At 40.4% G+C, this 20,451-nt stretch overlaps 4 protein-coding genes across 4 annotated transcripts; all 4 read left to right on the top strand.

Annotated features, from left to right (window-relative positions):
• Positions 1-1,793: 1,793 nt before the first annotated feature.
• On the top strand, positions 1,794-9,053 carry LOC118095674 (vomeronasal type-2 receptor 26-like). The gene is made up of 5 exons (XM_035136913.3): positions 1,794-2,008; positions 3,073-3,364; positions 6,623-6,850; positions 7,915-8,041; positions 8,152-9,053. Exons 1-5 carry the CDS (start codon positions 1,794-1,796, stop codon positions 9,051-9,053), a joined length of 1,764 nt encoding a protein of 587 aa, XP_034992804.3.
• On the top strand, positions 5,645-6,478 carry LOC148684093 (extracellular calcium-sensing receptor-like). Its single transcript, XM_088655706.1, has one exon. It carries the CDS (start codon positions 5,648-5,650, stop codon positions 6,476-6,478), a length of 831 nt encoding a protein of 276 aa, XP_088511832.1. The 5' UTR covers positions 5,645-5,647.
• Positions 9,054-13,446: 4,393 nt separating the features above from the next.
• On the top strand, positions 13,447-14,277 carry LOC148684092 (vomeronasal type-2 receptor 26-like). Its single transcript, XM_088654834.1, has one exon. It carries the CDS (start codon positions 13,447-13,449, stop codon positions 14,275-14,277), a length of 831 nt encoding a protein of 276 aa, XP_088510960.1.
• A 1,023-nt stretch (positions 14,278-15,300) lies between these two features.
• Positions 15,301-17,955, top strand: LOC118095676 (vomeronasal type-2 receptor 26-like; the record flags this gene model as incomplete). The annotated part of the gene is made up of 3 exons (XM_035136914.2): positions 15,301-15,471; positions 16,820-16,946; positions 17,054-17,955. Coding segments are annotated over 3 exons (1,200 nt in total), but the record flags the coding sequence as incomplete, so codon positions are not given.
• Positions 17,956-20,451: the final 2,496 nt, after the last annotated feature.

Below are 20,451 nucleotides of genomic sequence, written 5' to 3'. Positions count from 1 at the left end.
AAGAGGAGAGCGCAAAATATGGTCTGAAGCTCAACATCAAAAAAACCAAGATCATGGCCACTGGTCCCATCACCTCCTGGCAAATAGAAGGGGAAGAAATGGAGGCAGTGAGAGATTTTACTTTCTTGGGCTCCTTGATCACTGCAGATGGTGACAGCAGTCACGAAATTAAAAGACGCCTGCTTCTTGGGAGAAAAGCAATGACAAACCTAGACAGCATCTTAAAAAGCAGAGACATCACCTTGCCAACAAAGGTTCGTATAGTTAAAGCTATGGTTTTTCCAGTAGTGATGTATGGAAGTGAGAGCTGGACCATAAAGAAGGCTGATCGCCGAAGAATTGATGCGTTTGAATTATGGTGCTGGAGGAGACTCTTGAGAGTCCCATGGACTGCTTTAAGATCAAACCTATCCATTCTTAAGGAAATCAGCCCTGAGTGCTCCCTGGAAGGACAGATCGTGAAGCTGAGGCTCCAATACTTTGGCCACCTCATGAGAAGAGAAGAATCCTTGGAAAAGACCCTGATGTTGGGAAAGATGGAGGGCACTAGGAGAAGGGGACGACAGAGGACAAGATGGTTGGACAGTGTTCTCGAAGCTACGAACATGAGTTTGACCAAACTGCGGGAGGCAGTGCAAGACAGGAGTGCCTGGGGTGCTATGGTCCGTGGGGTCACGAAGAGTCAGACACGACTAAACAACTAAACAACAACAAAATCCTGTTGGCGGCCAAATGGGAGCCCAGATGCTTGAATCTCTTGAAAGGTAGCTGTGTGAATGGCTCTGAGTGTAATTACTGTATATAATAAAACTGATTGAAAGTTGACAGAGTCTGCTTGCTGCCTAATTAAGCCGAGGAGCCAACTAGATCATGACAACCAACTCGCTATTGGAGTGGAAAGTGAAACAATAACTGCACAAATCTAAACATATCAGTACTATCCAAAGTGCATATAACCCACCCGAAGTCTGCGTTTATCTGCAGTCCTTACTCACACAAGCAAAGAAAGCGTGGATGGCAAGCACTACCCAACAGCCAATCATTGGCCTTTCCAAAGCCCTATTCCTTTACTCCTCTGGTTTGCTAGTAAGACATGCTAGCAAAAAAGCCTGATGGCAAGTAATTGGCAGGTGGGAAAGATGAAACTCTAATTCTAAGACACAGCCATCTTCATTCCAGGACTATCATTGCTTGGTTTATTCTGTCAGGTTACTGGCTTTACCAGAGAGTGTCACTCTCCTGATTTAATTTGTTTTTCAGAGAGATCAGGAACCAAACTTTTCTTTCTCATTGCTTCCTGGCAGAGAAGGGATATTTGTGGACATTTACATGTCATTGAATCTTTGATCTTGCAGGCAGGAATTGATGTAAGTTCTTGCCCAATAACAAAGCGCCAAATTATTAATGCATCTGCTTTAGGGAATAGAGAAGACTTGTGGACTGTTCCATAAAGATGAACCAAATTTTTCCTACCCAAATTGTCACTCAGTATCAAAGCTTTGAAGAGGCATTTATTTTCCCCTGCAATTATCCAAATAACTATAATTTGCTCACCTTTCTGAAGCTTCTGAAGCTTTCTAGAAGGCAGGAGAAAACAGTCTGTAAGGGAGCCTGGAAAGTAGTTATAAATTAACCCTGGTGGCATTAGGCTATAATTAAGTGCAAGAGGCAGGCAGGTCCGTCTGTGACATGTTCCCCTTTCTGAACCTTGGACATCTAGGATTGGCAATCTCACATAGGATGCCAGTTACAATTTAGGGAACTTATAGAGTCAGAATCTCTTTTCTGCCAACATGTTAGAAATAGCAGCATTGATGCTCCTGCTGTTTCCTGTTGTGACCCAAGAAGAAACTATGAAATGTCACACAGGTGATCCCCTCTCTGTTCCACATGAATGGTACCAGCTAGGCTGCCTCCTCATTGGTGGAATTGCTTCTCAGATCTCTTATATAGTCAACCCGGTTACTTTTGAGGAACACCCTTCTCAATACCAGTTTGACTTTCCACGGTAAGGATCCCTCACTCCATCCGCATTTTCAAACCTGTAAACCTTATAATTATCAGGAGTATATGTGGATACTCTCCTTCCAGATATGAAAGCCTTCTTTGTTTGGGAAAGCAGGGTGTTGGTACAGGAAAGCCATCAGGAAGGACAAGCAGAGAGTATTGAAAAATCAAGGAAAAGTTTGGATCATGAATACTGCAAGGTTTCAGAATACACATGGAAAATATACATATGAAAACCAGCAAACTGTTTTGTGTGCACTCACACAATGAGCACACACAAAAAAATAAATCTCAAAAAGGGGAAATATAAAAGCCCTGACTAATGTCATTTGGGATGGGATATTGGTCAGCTAATGGGAACTTTAGTCTTTTTCAGCTCCAGTACAATTGCTTCTTTGGGAAAACTAAAGTTATATTTCTTCTTCTTGGTGACCTTTTCAGTACCCTAGATCAAACTCTTTCTCGAGTCACCACATACATTTCATTAAAGAGTAGAGGTCATGGATGTGGGTATTTGCCGGTGCATTTGACAGAGAAAATAAAAATGTATTGCTTTGCTCTGCTGATGAGCTCTCAAAGCCTGTCACAACAAGCCCATTCAATAGGACATATATGATCTGATGCAGCATAGATTGCAAAAAATTATTTTAACTGAAGAAGATTTATTACTATGGGAATATCAGAAATGAACAGGAAGAATGTAAAAAATAATGATCTGGTTTTAGAGGTGCAAACACATGGACACAAAATCACTTAATGAGAAAGGGATGCAAATATTTGATTCAACAGGTGCTTACATGGTATAATGGACAATAAATGGACAATCAAAGTGCAATCTATGATACAACATAGTACTAAACTTTGCACTCCTCATAGCTTGGTCTGTGTAAAAATTTCTGAAGAAGATACTATTCAAAAATTGTGGCACATCAGAAACAAAAAAGAAATGATATTGCAAACTCTGACGCAGTTGCACCTAGAAATTTCTGGGTTTGTAGCATAACGAATTTGTGCATTATGAACACATCTTCTGAGATATTAAAATACTGTAAACTCTCTTGGCAGTGTCATAACCAAGTTCTACCAGCACAGCCTGGCTTTGGCATTTGCTGTAAACGAGATCAACAAGAATGCCCATATCCTGCCCAATGTCACCCTCGGTTTCCACATCTCTGACAGCTATGACAGTGCAAGGATGACCTATCAGACGACACTGGACCTGATTTCAAAGTCACATACATTTCTCCCCAACTACAAATGTGGCAAACAGAAAACCCTTCTTGCCATTATTGGAGGACTTGGCTCTGACACTTCTGCCCTTATGATGGACATCATTGGCCTCTACAAAATTCCACAGGTAATATCTGTACATATGGATGTTGGAAAATTATTTGTTACTCAGCTTTGAAGATCCAAAGAAAGGAGAAATATTGATGAGAAGAAGAAAAATCTTGGGAACCTTATAATATCCCTATAACTCAAAATATCTCCTCAAGTATAGAAAAAACAGGACTGTACTTGATTAAATACTTATATAAGGATACTGTGCTGAAAGTGCGCTGCTCCACAAATGGGCAACTTACAGGATCTGTACCAGCCACAAAGGGAGTCAAGGAAGGGTGTATCCTATCCCCAGCACTATTCAACTTATATATAAATGATATTGTCCAATGTCTATCATCTCCAGATTTTCATGCCCCTAAACTGGCCACAAAACCCATCTCAATGCTATTATATGCAAATGATGTGGTTCTTCCATCCTAAACAAATGTAGCCCTAAAAAGAATGATGAGGTGTTTTCAGGATATTGCCAGAGAGAACAGCTGGCCATGAATTACAAGAAAACCAAAGCCATGGTTTTCTCAAGAAACTGTAGGGCCCATAGATGGCGCATGGACAACCAGCCAATTGAACAGGTCAAAGTCTTTAAATATATTGGCTTTATTTTCAGTCTACAGGGTCATGGGGAGCACACCAGAAATGTGCAAAATAAAAAGCACCCCAAAGTGTCAAAATTCTGACAGGCCTTTTCTACACAAAAGGTGGTAAACATATACCATCAGTCCTGGAAGTGTTCCAAGCTAAACCCCAACACAGTTATTATATGGGGATTAGTTTGGACAGGCACACACCTTGGATCTATGGTAGCTCTCCAAAGTTCATGAGGCAAATTTTCTCCGTACCAGCCTGTGTCCCAAAAGCATCAGTGCACCTAGAGGCTAATCTTCCCTCAGTAGAATTACAGATTTGGCATAGGACACATAACTATGGGCTTTGCCTAAACTTAAAGACCCTCCGGTCTAATATCCCTAGTGCTGCAAGATTGTCACAAGAGTGCCTGGACTAAAATTGTCTATCAGAAGCTTCACTCTTGTGATTTATCACCACAACAGCTACTTGCTTTGGGTTTTAGTAAAGCAAACAATCTAATTTGTCAGTGCTTAAATGATATTTAACATCAGAACAACTTGGCCACAATAAGGAAATTTTACCATGGTATGACTATTTTCCACCTACCCATTTTGACTCTCTTGCACCCGATATGCATAACATAGCAATTCAAAAATATAGGCATTCTGTTACGCTCACAAGATTGAAAGTATTGCCCTTGGCTGTACTTGAAGGACAATTCCAACAGATTCAACACGGAAAACGCTTATGTCCCTGTGGAGATGGCAGTAGAAAATTGGTGGCACATGTCCTTCTCGCCTGCACTCTTTATAAAGACTTGAGGAATGAGATTATCACCCTCTTTTATTTTCCATTCTGGGTTGCCCAGCCAGTGCGACAGTGTCCTTTCATTTGGCAGATCAAGATGAGCTCAGGTGACAGCAAAGATTACAATGTTTTTGGCTGATGCAATTAGAAAAAGATCTACTATTTGACTATTGATTAAAAACCCTAATATGTATTTTGTAGAAGAAGAAGAAGAAGAGGAGGAGGAGGAGGAAGAAGAAGAAGAAGAAGAAGAAGAAGAAGAAGAAGAAGAAGAAGAAGAAGAAGAAGAAGAAGAAGAGTTTGGATTTGATATCCCACTTTAACACTACCCTAAGGAGTCTCAAAGCGACTAACATTCTCCTTTCCCTTCCTCCCCTACAACAAACACTCTGTGAGGTGAGTGGGGCTGAGAAACTTCATAGAAGTGTGACTAGCCCAAGGTCACCCAGCAGCTGCATATGGAGGAGAAGAGGCACGAACCCGGTTCCCCAGATTACAAGTCTACCACTCTTAACCACTACACCACACTGGCACTTGAGTTTTTATTTTTTATTCTTTGTATATCGTATTGTTGTTTTATTGCTATGGCCGATGGCTGACACAAATAAAGATTCATTCATTCATTCTGTGGATGTGGATGTTGGAAACTTATTTATTACACAGCTTTGAAGTTCCAAAGAAAGGGGTAATATTGATGACAAGAAGTAAAATTGTGGGAACATTATAATATCCCTTTAACTGATAGATTTAGAAATACTTCAAAAATATTCATTGCATAAACCCACTCCCAGCCACAGACTTCTGGAATAAATAGATGGGTATTAATGAATCTCTGTGGTCTCTGTGCATTTTCTTACAGCTTATATATGGTTCATTTGCACCAGATGAGATCCAAACAATGGGTGCTCCTCCCTTTTACCGCATGGTTCCAAATGAAAACCTTCAGTATATGGGGATTATATGGTTACTTCAGCATTTTAGATGGACCTGGGTTGGGCTCTTTGTTGTGGATGATAACAGTGGAGAGCAATTCCTAAGAAAACTGGAGCCATTGTTTTCCAGAAATGGAATCTGTTCAGCCTTCACTAAAAGAATCCCACAAGATGCTCGTATGGAGGAATTCATCAATAATTTTAATGATGCAAGTCCAATTGATTTATCCTTCCAAAAACATAAAGCTGGTACAATTATCACATATGGAGAACCGTTAACAATTTTGTGGCTGAGAACTTTTATATGTTCACAAGATTCAGGAAATGAGGAAAACCCATTATTTGGAAAGGTGTGGATTATGACAATGCAGATGGATTTTATCTTAACGGGTGCTGCAAGAGGATGGGGTTTTCAGATGTTCCAGGGTGCCATTTCCTTCACAATTCACACAAAAGAGGTACCAGGTTTCAGAGAATTTCTTCAAATCATTAAGCCAAATTGGACTCAAGGAAATGGGTTTCTAAAAGATTTCTGGGAGCAAGCCTTTGACTGTTTCTTGCCAGATCCAGCAGGGGTGCCTCTAATGGATGATGACACTTGTACTGGAGAGGAGAGGCTGGAAAGTCTCCCTGCTGGACTTTTTGAAATGCACATGAGTGGCCACAGCTACAGCATTTATATTGCTGTCTATGCTTTGGCTCATGCTTTGCATGCCATGTACTCATCTACATCCAAGCATAGGACAATGTTGGTTGCTAACAATATTGAACTTCAGAACCTAAAGGCTTGGCAGGTAATGTCTTACCAGAAAATATTTTAATATACAGTGTAGTGTAATGTGAAGCTACACTCCTTAAGTCATTAAGGCAAATATTGGGTTCGTATTTCTTTCTATAACTGAAGCTTGCTATTTGCAAAGTGTTGTTATCCGTGATTCCCCCCCCCCCTCATCTTTTTCAATTAGCTCCACTTGTTTCTTCGAGGCATTTCATTTAACAACTCAGCTGGAGAAACTGTGTCCTTAAATGATAAACGGGAAATGAGAGGTGGATTCGACATCATGAATCTGGTCATCTTGCCAAATAACTCATTCCAGAAAGTGAAAGTTGGGAGGGTTGATCCCAGTGCGCATGAAGGAAAACAATTCACCATCGATGAAGATAGAATTGTGTGGCCTAGCGGTTTTCATGAGGCATGGATTCTGTTTAATCTTAAATTGAAAACTTTGTCAAATTTTCTATGCATTGTTTATTAACTCTGAGGTTTACATCACACTGATTCTTCATTTATGTCTTCCTGAAGTAATAGGATAAGTCTGCAAGTCTGATTTCAAAGAGTCTGCTGCGGGCAGTGGTTCACAGATGTTTTTACAATTATCAGTGCTGGAGATAGATAAGGTGGTGATTTCTAGGAAACTGCTGGTAGCTGAATTCCTTGTGCCTCTGACATATCCCTCCAGCAATACCCACATTCTGAGAGTTTGTCATTGGATGCTGGGCAGAATGAAAGCTTCAAAGTTTATTTCATTCATTCTGATTTACTTACTCTCGCCTCCATTTTTGGAATATCTTACAATATCTTACAATTAACACCAATTAAGGCACTAGGAGAAGGGGACGACAGAGGACGAGATGGTTGGACAGTGTTCTCGAAGCTACGAACATGAGTTTGATCAAACTGTGGGAGGCAGTGCAAGACAGGAGTGCCTGGCGTGCTATGGTCCGTGGGGTCATGAAGAGTCGGACACGACTAAATGACTAAACAACAACAAAAGGATGATTATGAGATTTTATTTAATTGAGATATCATAACCAATTCTTTTTCCTGGGGGACACAGGGATATGCATACCCCTAAACCTTTTATGAATCTAAGTTTGTCCTCATGGAGGGGCAGTATTTCAATATGAGTTGGAAAATGAGAGTACCCCTAAACATTTTTTTAGGAAAACAACACTGATTATAGCCATTTGATAAAGTCTGCTTTAAGACGCAACAGGAAGCAAATTTCATCCCTAGGAGTCTGAGAAGAACACATCCACTGTTAGAATTTTGTGAGAAGGTCTCAAATAAAACCATTTATTCTGAAAACACATAAACTTACAATTGTAACTTTTGATATCACAAATTTAAGAATAACTTTCTTTGAATATACCTGATTTATTTATTTAGACAGTTTATTTACTATTTAAGTAAATAAGATAAATTAAAGGTAAACAAAAGTATATTCTTACTAATTTCACTCCTGTTTTTGTCTAGGTGCTTCCTCTTTCGGTGTGTAATGAACAGTGCCATCCTGGTTATCAGAAGAAAATGAAGGAAGGGGAAAAGTTTTGTTGCTATGATTGTGTCCCATGCTTAGATGGGAAGATATCAAACCAGACTGGTGGGTGATGTTTTTGCAATCACAGAGTTGTTGTTGTTTTTGTTTGTTTGTTTGTTTTCCCCTGTGTCACATTAATTGACAATGAATTTACATCTTTCTCTATTTTCCAGATATGGATGACTGTTTCAAATGCCCAGAAGACCAGTATGCAAACAAAAATAAAAATGGTTGCATCCCTAAAGTTATAACCTTTTTATCATATGCAGAACCTCTAGGGGTCACTTTGGCCTCAGCTGCAGTTTCTTTTTCACTGACCACAGCCCTGGTGCTAGGATTGTTTATTAAGCACAGAGATACCCCAATAGTCAAAGCCAACAACAGAGACCTCTCCTACACTCTCCTTGTCTCCCTCCTGCTCTGTTTTCTCTCCTCTTTATTATTCCTTGGCCATCCTGGGAAAGTGATCTGCCTCCTTCAACAAGCAGCTTTTGGCATCATCTTCTCAGTGGCTGTTTCTTGCGTGCTGGCCAAAACCACCATAGTTTCTCTAGCATTCATGGCTACAAAGCCAGGATCAAGACTGAAGAAATGGGTGGGGAGGAAAGTGTCCTATTCAATTGTAATTTGTTGTTCACTTGTTCAGATAGCTATTTGTACTGTGTGGCTGGCAACCGCTTCCCCATTCCCTGATTTAGACATGCATTCAGTGAATGAAGAAATCATTCTACAGTGTAATGAAGGATCAGTCATCATGTTCTACTGTGTCTTAGGCTACATGGGTCTTCTGGCCATCACCAGCTTCATTGTGGCATTCCTTGCTCGCAAGTTACCTGACAGTTTTAATGAAGCAAAATTCATCACCTTCAGCATGTTGGCATTTTGCAGTGTTTGGTTGTCCTTTATTCCGACTTATCTGAGCACAAGAGGGAAAGGCATGGTGGCTGTGGAGATCTTCTCCATCTTGGCCTCCACTGCTGGGTTAATGGGTTGTATCTTTTGCCCGAAATGTTACATCATTGTGTTGCGGCCAGAACTGAATAGCAGGGAGAAACTAATAAGGAGACATTATTAAGGAGTCTTATATTTTCATTCTATCCATCCAGTTATTTGTTGTTGTTTAGTCGTGTCCGACTAGTCGTGACCCCATGGACCAGAGCATGCCAGGCACTCCTGTCTTCCACAGCCTCCCACAGTTTGGTCAGACTCATGTTCGTAGCTTCGAGAACTGTCCAACCATCTCATCCTCTGTCGTCCCCTTCTCCTAGTGCCCTCAGTCTTTCACAACATCAGGGTCTTTTCCAAGGAGTCTTCTCTTCTCATGAGGTGGCCAAAGTATTGGAGCCTCAGCTTCAGGATCTGTCCTTCCAGTGAGCACTCAGGGCTGATTTCCTTCAAAATGGATAGGTTTGATCTTCTTGCAGTCCATGGGACTCTCAAGAGTCTCCTCCAGCACTATAATTCAAAAGCATCAATTCTACGGCGATCAGCCTTCTTTATGGTCCAGCTCTCACTTGGAGAAGAGCTTTAGGAGCATGTCAGAATATTGCTAGATATTCACTTCCAATTATATTGATGTCACTTTGAAAAATTTCTGATGATGCTCAGATTTTGCAGAAGTACACATTGGTTAATGGTGTGTTTTGTTTTTGTTTTTTCATTTATCTCATTCAAGGAAATTTTTTAATAAAGAGTAGTTTGAGCAGAGTTCTGGTGATCACTGTCATGTGCATCAGGTTCACTAAAATGGAAAATATTTGAGAATGGGCCACAGTGGCCAAAAGGCAATCAGTTATGATGGGGACTAGAGCTTAGCCAACCAATCAGCGGACAAAGCTTCAGCTGAACTCTTCCAGAATATTAGTGTGATCTCAAAAAAAGTCACTGTGTTTTGCTAAGAGATTCAACAGTTGCTGAAGGTGCATTGGACCTCCTTTTCACCCTCCATTCACTTAACCTCTTCTCTCTCTCTCTCTCTCTCTCTCTCTCTCTGATCCCTTTGAACTTAAATATTATATGATCACATCATTTGAATGGATAATTATACTCTTGTTATATGTTGAACGTTGAACTGGATAAGTGTATACAAGTAGTTCAACAATACCAGTGTTTTTGTTTTTAAGGAGAAAAAGGGGCCAGCAATCTCTATGATGCTGTTACAGTAAATGCCACACTTTTAACATTTGGGGGAAAAAGAAGAAGCTGGTACTGAGTACCCTTGGGTACCCCAGAGAAAAAAGCACTGCACAGCACGCAGAACTCCTAAACACTATTGAAGATTAAATAAAGCACTACCTCCCTCTTCTTAATTCCAAGCTTTCTGCTGTTGTGATCGACAGTGTCCTCATCCCATTTATGAGAATTTAAGTGGGGGATTTCAGAGCTTATGGGGAAGGGGCATATAGATATTGAGCCATGGCAGTGGCTATTATTGACTTCTTTTCTTCTTAATGGTGCTTTCCATTAACACAATAAATATCTTTTTGTCAATCTGTCTGTTGATTGATCATTTGATATGGACATGATCTTTATATTCTTATTGCACCAACTAGCTATTAGAGTGGAAAGCAAAGCAATAATTGTCAGTACTATCCAAAGTGTATATAACCCACTCACGGTCTGTGTTAATTTGTAGTCCTTACTCACGCAAACAAAGAAAGCAGGGATGGCAGACACCATCCAGAAACCAATCATTAGCATTTCTAAAGCCCTATTCTTTCACCCCTATGGTTTGTTAGTAAGACATGGTAGCAAAATCACCTGCTGGCAAGTGATTGGCAGATGGGAAAGATGAAACTCTAATTCTAAGACACAGCCACCTTCATTCCAGGACTGTCATTGCTGGGTTACTCAGACAAATTACTGGCTTTACCAGAGAGTGTCACTCTCTGGAATTAATTTGTTTTTTCAGAGAGATCAGGATTACTTTCTCATGGCTTCATGTAAGAGAAGGGATATTTGTGCACATTTACATGTCATTGAATCTTTGGTTATGCTGGGAGAAATTGATGGAAGTTCTTGTCCAACAACAACGTGCCAAATTATTATTATTATTTTTATTATTATTATTATTTAAGTTTTAAAAAACAAGTTTATTGATCAATTTAAAACTTTACATAAAACAAAAGCACATAAAGCAATGGTACAACTCAAATACTTCAAATCTAACAAGTCATACCCATTTCCTATATCTATGTAGATAAAAGCCCCCTCCCCCCTCCCCCCTCCCTGCTCCCACCCCTCTCCACCCTTCTTTCCTACCATTTTCCCTACCATCTTCTCTCCCTCCCTCCTGTCACCCTCGTTCCTTTTTTCATATTATACATTATATATGTCAATTATATATAACAACTCTAAAGCCTGGAGAGAGAATTCAATAAAAGTCATTAAAACTAAAGATGTTGAAAGAAAAACAAAGGGTTTGTGTGTGTGTGTGTGTGTGTGTGTGTGTGTTTTTCCTTTTCCTTTCGTATTTTCCTTACTGCCAATCTCTAATGTATTTTTAAACTTATGCGAACGTACTACACCTAGTATATTTCTCTATTATACACATCTGATACGTCCATTTATCTTCATGCATCAGCTAAGGGCCAAATTATTAATGCACCTGCTCTTGGGAATAGAGAAGACTTGTGGACTGTTCCATAAAGATGAACCAACTTTTTTCCTACCCAGTTTCAAAGCTTTGTCAGTCAGTATCAACACTTTGAAGGGGCAATTATTTCCCTCTGCAATTATCCAAATAATTATAATTTGATCACCTTCCTGAAGCTTCTGCCGCTTTCTAGAAGGCAGGAGAAAACAATCAGTAAGGGTGCCTGGAAGTAGTTATAAATCAACCCTGGTGGCATTAGGCTATAATTAAGTACAAGAGGCAGCAGGTCCATCTATGACATTTTCTCCTTTCTGAATCTTGGACTTCTAGGATTGGCAATCTCACATCAGATGCAAGTTACAAATTAGGGAACTTATAGAGTCAGAAACTCTTTCCTGCCAACATGTTAGAAATAGCAATGTTGATGCTCCTCCTGTCTCCTGTTGTGTCCCAAGAGGAAACTATGAAATGTCACACAGGTGATCCCCTCTCTGTTCCACATGAATGGTACCAGCTAGGTTGCCTCCTCATTGGTGGAATTGCTTCTCAGATCTCTTATATAGTTAACCCGGTTACTTTTGAGGAACACCCTTCTCAGAACCTGTTTGATGTTCCACAGTAAGGATCCCCACTCCATCTGTATTTTCTAATCTGTATACCTTATAATTATCAAGAGCATATGTGGATATCCTCCTTCCAAAATGAAAGCTTTTAGATTGGGAAATCAGGGTATTGGTATAGGAAAGTCATCAGGAAGGACAAGTAGGGAGCATTAAAAATAATAAGGAGAAGGTTTGATCTTGATCTTGAATACTGCAAGGCTTCAAGATACACATGGGAAATGTACATATCAAATCCAGCACAACATTTTGTGTGCACTCACACAATGAGCACACGCACAAAAATAAATCTCCAAAAGTGGAGATATAAAAGAACTGACTAATGTAACTTGGGATGGCATGGTGGTTATAATGGGAACTATAGTCTTTTTCAATCCAGTACTTTTTCTTCTTTGTGAAAACAAATGTAATTGCCACAACACATATTTTAATAAAGATTATTTAAATTAGAGGTTAAATACACAGTGTATTTGACAGAGAAAAGAAAAGGGTATTGCTTCATTTTGCTGATGAGCTCTCAAAGAGTAAATTGTGGTGCATCGGAAAGAAATAGAAAGGGTATTGCAAAATTCTAACTCACTTGCACGTAGATATTTCTGGGTTTGTAGCATAACACATTTGTGCATTATGGACACATCTTCTGAGATAATAAAATAAACTCTCTTGGCAGTGTTCTACCAACACAGCCTGGCTTTGGCATTCACTGTAAACGAGATCAACAAGAATGCCAATATCCTGCCCAATGTCACCCTCACTTTCCACATCTCTGACAGTTATGACAGTGCAAGGATGACCTATCGGACGACACTGGACCTGATTTCGAAGTCACATACATCTCTCCCCAACTACAAATGTGGCAAACAGAAAACCCTTCTTGGCATTATTGGAGGACTTGGCTCTGACACCTCTGTCCTTATGAGGGACATCATTGGCCTCTACAAAATTCCACAGGTAATATCTGTGGATGTTGGAAAATCATTTATTAATCAACTTTGAAGTTCCAAAGAAGGAAGTAATATTGATGACAAGTAGTAAAATCTTGGGAACATAATAATATACCTATAATTCAAGATAGATTTAGAAATGTTTAAAAAAATATTCATTGCACAAACCCACTCCCAGCCACAGACTTCTGGAATAAATAGATGGGTATTAATGAATCTCTGTGGTCTCTGCACATTTTCTTACAGCTTATATATGGTTCATTTGCACCAGGTGAGATCCAAACAATGGGTGCTCCTCCCTTTTATTGCATGGTTCCAAATGAAAACCTTCAGTATATGGGGATTATATGGCTTCTTCAGCATTTTAGGTGGACCTGGGTTGGCCTCTTTGTTGTGGATGATAACAGTGGAGAGCAATTCCTAAGAAAACTGGAGCCATTGTTTTTCAGAAATGGAATCTGTTCAGCCTTCACCAAAAGAATCCCACAAGAAGTTCATATGGAGGAATTCGTAAATCAGTTTAATGATGCAAGTCCAGTTGATATATCTTTCCAAGATCATAAAGCTGGTACCATTATCACGTATGGTGAATCGTTAATAATTTTGTGGCTGAGAACGTATATATGTTCACAAGATTCAGGAAATAAGGAAAACCCATTATCTGGAAAGGTGTGGCTCACGACAATGCAGATGGATTTTATATTAACGGGTGCTGCAAGAGGATGGGGTTTTCAGATGTTCCAGGGTGCCATTTCCTTCACAATTCACACAAAAGAGGTACCAGGTTTCAGAGAATTTCTTCAAATCATTAAGCCAAATTGGACTCAAGGAAATTGGTTTCTAAAAGATTTCTGGGAGCAAGCCTTTGACTGTTTCTTGCCAGATCCAGCAGGGGTGCCTCTAATGGATGATGACACTTGTACTGGAGAGGAGAGGCTGGAAAGTCTCCCTGCTGGACTTTTTGAAATGCACATGAGTGGCCACAGCTACAGCATTTATATTGCTGTCTATGCTTTGGCTCATGCTTTGCATGCCATGTACTCATCTACATCCAAGCATAGGACAATGTTGGTTGGTGACAATACTGAACTTCAGAACCTGCAACCTTGGCAGGTAATGTCTTACCAGAAAGTATTTTAATATACAGTGTAGTATAATGTGAAGCTACATTCAGGTTTCTCTTTATGTCATTAATGCAAATATTGGGTTCATATTTCTTTCTATAGCTGAAGCTTGCGTTTTGCAAAGTGTTGTTATCCGTGATCCCCCCCCCCAAACATCTTTTTTCAATTAGCTCCACTCGTTTCTTCGAGGCATTTCATTTAACAACTCAGCTGGAGAAACTGTGTGGAGGACTCTCTGGTCCTGAATGGGGTAACTGTGCCCCTGAAAGACCAGGTGCGCAGCCTGGGAGTCATTTTAGACTCACAGCTGTCCATGGAGGCACAGGTCAACTCCGTGTCCAGGGCAGCTATTTATCAGCTCCATCTGGTACGCAGGCTGAGTCCCTACCTGCCCACTGACTGTCTCTCCAGAGTGGTGCATGCTCTAGTTATCTCTTGCTTGGACTACTGCAATGTGCTCTACGTGGGGCTACCTTTGAAGGTGACCCGGAAACTACAACTAATCCAGAATGCGGCAGCTAGACTGGTGACTGGGAGTGGCCGCCGAGATCACATAACACCGGTCCTAAAAGACCTACATTGGCTCCCAGTACGTTTCCGAGCACAATTCAAAGTGTTGGAGTTGACCTTTAAAGCCCTAAACGGCCTCGGTCCGGTATACCTGAAGGAGCGTCTCCACCCCCATCGTTCTGCCCAGACACTGAGGTCCAGCTCCGAGGGCCTTCTGGCGGTTCCCTCATTACGAGAAGCCAAGTTACAGGGAACCAGGCAGAGGGCCTTCTCGGTAGTGGCACCCACCCTGTGGAATGCCCTCCCACTAGAGGTCAAAGAGAACATTTACCAGACCTTTAGAAGGCATCTCAAGGCAGCCCTGTTTAGGGAAGCTTTTAATGTTTGATGGATTTCTGTATTTTAGAATTTCTGTTTTTTTGGAAGCCGCCCAGAGTGGCTGGGGGAACCCGGCCAGATGGGCGGGGTATAAATAAATTATTATTATTATTATTATTATTATTATTATTATTATTATTATTATTATTACTTTAACGAAAAACAGGAAATGAGAGGTGGATTTGACATCATGAATCTGGTCATCTTGCCAAATAACTCATTCCAGAAAGTGAAAGTTGGGAGGGTTGATCCCAGTGCCCATGAAGGAAACCGATTCACCGTCGATGAAGATAGAATTGTGTGGCCTAGAGCTTTTAATGAGGCATGGATTCTGTTTATTCTTAAATTGAAAACTCTGTCAAATGTTCTATACATTGTTTATCAACTCTGAGGTTTGCTTCTTCACATTTGCTTTCCTGAAGTAATACGTTATCACTAGCACTCTGATTTCAAAGAGTCTGCTGCTGGCAGTGGTTCATAGATCTTTTTACAGTTTTCAGTGCTGGAGATAGATAAGGTGGTGTTGGTGCTGACCTTTAAAGTCCTAAACGTCCTCGGCCCTGTATACCTGAAGGAGCATCTCCATCCCCATCATTCTGCTCAACACTGAGGTCCATCGGCGAGGGCCTTCTGGCGGTTCCCTCACTGTGAGAAGCAAAGCTACAGGGAACCAGGCAGAGGGCCTTCTCGGTAGTGGCACCCACCCTGTGGAACGCCCTCCCATCAGTAGTCAAAGAGATAGATAACTACCTGACATTTAGAAGACATCTGAAGGCAGCCCTGTTCAGGGAAGTTTTTAATGTGTGACATTGTAATGTATTTTAAATTTTTGTTGGAAGCTCCCCAGAGTGGCTGGGGAAACCCAGCCAGATTGGCGGAGTACAAATAATAAATTATTATTATTATTATTATTATTATTATTATTATTATTATTACCACTACTACTACTACTAGGAAACTGCTCTTTGCTGAATTCCTTTTGCCTCTGACATATCCCTCCAGCAATACCATCTTTCTGAGAGATTGCCATTGGGTGCTGAGCAAAATAATTGCTTCAAATTTTATTTCATTCATTCTGATTTACTTACTCACCCTGCCATTTTTGGAATATTTTACAACCAACACCCTGTAAGGACATCATAGGAATTTTTTTATCTAATTCAGATATTATAGCCTCTGCTATTTTCCTGGGGGACGTGGGAGTATGCATGCCACTAGATATTTAGTGAATCCAGGTTTGGCCTCATTTAGGGGTCATATTTCAATATGAGTAGGGAAATGAGAGTATCCCTAAGCAACTTTTTAAAGAAAAAAGCACTGATTTTAGCCATTTGATGATTTCCTATAAAATATAATGTGGAGAAGCTATATTCGGCTTTAAGACACAAGGGGAAGCAAATTTCATCCCTGGCAATCTGAGATGAACACGTCCACTGTTACAATTGTCCAAGAAGGTTTAAAAATAAAATAATTTATTCTGCAAATACATAAACATTCATATTGTAACTTTTGATATTAGGCTATATGAACAACTGAAGAATAACTTGTTTTGAATATTCCCTATTGTTTATTTATTTATTTCAACAGTTTATATACTAATTAAGTAAATAGGATGAGTTAAAGATATCCAAAAGTATGTTCATACTAATTTGCCCCTGTTTTATGGCTAGGTGCTTCCTCTTTCGGTGTGTAATGAACAGTGCCATCCTGGTTATGAGAAGAAAATGAAGGAAGGGGAAAAGTTTTGTTGCTATGATTGTGTCCCATGCTTAGATGGGAAGATATCAAACCAGACTGGTGGGTGATGTTTTTGCAATCACAGAGTTGTTGTTTTTGTTCATTTGTTTGTTTTCCCCTGTGTCACATTAATTGACAATGAATTTAAATCTTTCTCTATTTTCCAGATATGGATGACTGTTTCAAATGCCCAGAAGACCAGTATGCAAACAAAAATAAAAATGGTTGCATCCCCAAACTTATAACCTTTTTATCATATGCAGAACCTCTAGGGGTCACTTTGGCCTCAGCTGCAGTTTCTTTTTCACTGACCACAGCCCTGGTGCTAGGATTGTTTATTAAGCACAGAGATACCCCAATAGTCAAAGCCAACAACAGGGACCTCTCCTACACTCTCCTCATCTCCCTCCTGCTCTGTTTTCTCTCTTCTTTGTTATTCCTTGGCCATCCTGGGAAAGTGATCTGCCTCCTTCAACAAGCAGCTTTTGGCATCATCTTCTCAGTGGCTGTTTCTTGTGTGCTGGCCAAAACCACCATAGTTTCTCTAGCATTCATGGCTACGAAACCAGGATCAAGAATGAAGAAATGGGTGGGGAGGAAAGTGTCCTATTCAATTGTAATTTGCTGTTCGCTTGTTCAGATAGCTATTTGTACTGTGTGGTTGGCAACCTATCCTCCATTCCCTGATTTAGACATGCATTCAGTGAATGAAGAAATCATTGTACAGTGTAATGAAGGGTCAGTCGTCATGTTCTACTGTGTCTTAGGCTACATGGGTCTTCTGGCCATCACCAGCTTCATGGTGGCATTCCTTGCCCGCAAGCTACCTGACAGTTTTAATGAAGCAAAATTCATCACCTTCAGCATGTTGGCATTTTGCAGTGTTTGGTTGTCCTTTATTCCAACTTACCTGAGCACAAGAGGGAAAGGCATGGTGGCTGTGGAGATCTTCTCCATCTTGGCCTCCACTGCTGGGTTACTGGGTTGTATCTTTTGCCCAAAATGTTACATCATTGTGTTGCGACCAGAACTGAATAGCAGGGAGAAACTAATAAGGAGAAAGTATTAAGGAATCTTATATTTTCATTCTATCATACAGTTATGCATGTTGGAAAAGAGTTTCAGGAGTAATTTAGAATATTGGTAGATATTCACTTCCAATTATATCGATGTCTCTTCGCAAAGTTTCTGCTGATGCTCGGATTTTGGCTAAGGAAATCTTGTGAAATGCTTATTTCAACTATCTCATTCAAGGAACATTATCATAAGAATTAGTTTGGCCAGAGTTTTTGTGCTCGTTGGCTTTTGCATCAGGTTCACTAAAATGGAACATAGTGCACAATGGGACAGAATTATAAAGTAAGGAAGGAGAAGAAAACAAGCTTACAAAAAATGGGTCAATATCAAATATCAACAGTTGGAAGATTTGGATATGCTTAACACGGAGATTAAGGGGAGACGTGATATATACCAGTATTATTATTACAAGGGGCAAAGGGGTGGGAATCACAAAAACAGCACAAAATGTTTTTCAACTCCAGCTCCCATTACCTACAGTCAAGGATGAGCGATGATGGGAGTTGTAGTCCAGCAGCATCTGTAGGAAACTACATGGCTGTTTAGCTCTATACATATCCTGGCTTTTTTTAAAAAAACGTATCCTCATATTGCCCAAACATTGCTGCATTAAACACTTGGTAGGACTAGATGACAAGTTGCTTTGCATGCTATTGACTTTTCTGAAAAGAAAGGCAGATCAAATATTGTTGGTAGGAATATCAAATTTCGATCTCTGCAGCCTTGGCATGAAATTTCTTCTTAACAAACTTTGCTTATTCCAATCACCCAGATTGCTACAGGGTGAAAATACTTTACTTTTTGTTCTATATTCTATGTTCTATATTTTGTTCTATATTTTGTTTCATATTCTGAAATCTTCAGCATTCAGATATTCTGTATTGATTTCTTTCCTTTTATTTTGGAAATAGCTCCCCCAGTTTCTTCAAGGCTTCTCCTTTACCGAATCAGCTGCAGAAACTCTGTCCTTTAATGGTCAATTCAGATAAGATAAGATATCTTTATTGTCATTGTCCCCTTGCGGGAACAACGAAATTACTCGGTTGCTACATCCACTCAGATAAAGCATTCCGCATAATCCAAAATTACAAAAACCTAATTAAAAACAGTAAATATAATACAAAATAACAAGTAAAATAAGATGACTTCAAAGTCCAGGCTTTCCATTTAAGGCCAAAATTGCTCTAGAGAAGAAACTGTTCCTGAGACGGCTTGTTCTTGCCTGCATTGTTCTATATCTCCGTCCCGATGGCAGGAGCTGAAAGAAATGGTGACCAGGGTGCGTTGGATCTCTTGATATATCTAGTGCTTTTCTATGGCACCTGGTGGTGTAAAGTTGTTCTAAGGTGGTGAGTGAGCAGCCAATAATGCTCTCTGCTGTTTTAATAATTCTACACAGCCCTGCTTTGTCCTGGGAAGTACAGCTTCCGTACTACACACATAAACCGTACGTGAGCACGCTCTGTATGGCACAGTGATAGAAGGCAAGCAGCAGCTTTTGTGGAAGATGGTTTTTCCTTAAAATTCTCAAAAAATACAGTCTCTGCTGCGCCTTCTTCACAAGCCCCCTCGTATTAACACTCCAGGACAGATCCTCCTGTAACTCAATGCCTAGAAATCTAAACGTTGTTACCCTCTCCACACAAATTCCGTCAATCAAAAGTGGCTGGACCTCGTTCTTCTGTCTCCTAAAGTCCACCACAAGCTCCTTAGTTTTCTTTGTATTTATGAGCAAGTTGTTGACTCTGCACCACTCTGTCAGCCGCTCCACCTCATCTCTATACTCAGTTTCACCCTCCTTATCAGAGATGAGCCCGATCACGGTTGTGTCATCTGCAAATTTGACAACCCTGTTTCTAGGGTGGGCAGCGACACAATCATACGTATAAAGAGTATAAAGGAGCGGACTAAGCACGCATCCTTGTGGTGTTCCTGTGTTAGTCCTAAGCATGTTAGACATATAAGGGCCCAACCGGACCCTCTGGGAGCGATCTGAGAGAAAGTCCAGTATCCACCCACAGAGTGATAGCGGGAGCCCCAGATTTCCCAATTTAGTTATCAAACATCGCGGTAGAATGGTATTGAATGCCGAGCTGAAATCTACAAAAAGCAGTCTGGCGTAGCTCCCCCGCTGCTCCAAATGTGCAAGAACAGCTTGGAGGGCAATTTCCACGGCATCCTCTGTTGATCTTTTCGTTTTGTAGGCAAATTGGAATGTGTCCAATCCCTCTGGTAGGCAGGCAATGACATAATTTCGTACCAGCTTTTCAAAGCACTTCATAATTATGGGTGTAAGTGCTACTGGACGAAAGTCATTCGGATTCTCCGGATTGGATTTTTTTGGTACTGGAACAATAATAGAGGACTTCAGGCAAGATGGGACAGTAGCCTGGGCTAGGGATCGATTTAAGATCCCAGCGAAGACTCCTGCTAGTTGGTCTGCGCAGTCTCTTAAGACTCTTCCAGCTACTCCACCTGGCCCTGTAGC

Source organism: Zootoca vivipara, chromosome 12 (assembly GCF_965207765.1).
Source record: "Zootoca vivipara chromosome 12, rZooViv2.hap1.1, whole genome shotgun sequence".
Taxonomy (NCBI): Eukaryota; Metazoa; Chordata; class Lepidosauria; order Squamata; family Lacertidae; genus Zootoca; species Zootoca vivipara.
This window is presented reverse-complemented; position numbering and strand designations above follow the sequence as displayed.

Excerpts from the sequence above, each read along its gene's own strand:
- LOC118095674 (XM_035136913.3), top strand. The coding sequence starts at position 1,794 with ATGTTAGAAATAGCAGCATTGATGCTCCTGCTGTTTCCTGTTGTGACC. Across the intron at positions 3,365-6,622 it reads GCCTCTACAAAATTCCACAG|CTCCACTTGTTTCTTCGAGG; the intron begins GTAATATCTGTA and ends TTTTTCAATTAG. Across the intron at positions 8,042-8,151 it reads GAAGATATCAAACCAGACTG|ATATGGATGACTGTTTCAAA; the intron begins GTGGGTGATGTT and ends TCTATTTTCCAG.
- LOC148684093 (XM_088655706.1), top strand. The coding sequence starts at position 5,648 with ATGGTTCCAAATGAAAACCTTCAGTATATGGGGATTATATGGTTACTT.
- LOC148684092 (XM_088654834.1), top strand. The coding sequence starts at position 13,447 with ATGGTTCCAAATGAAAACCTTCAGTATATGGGGATTATATGGCTTCTT.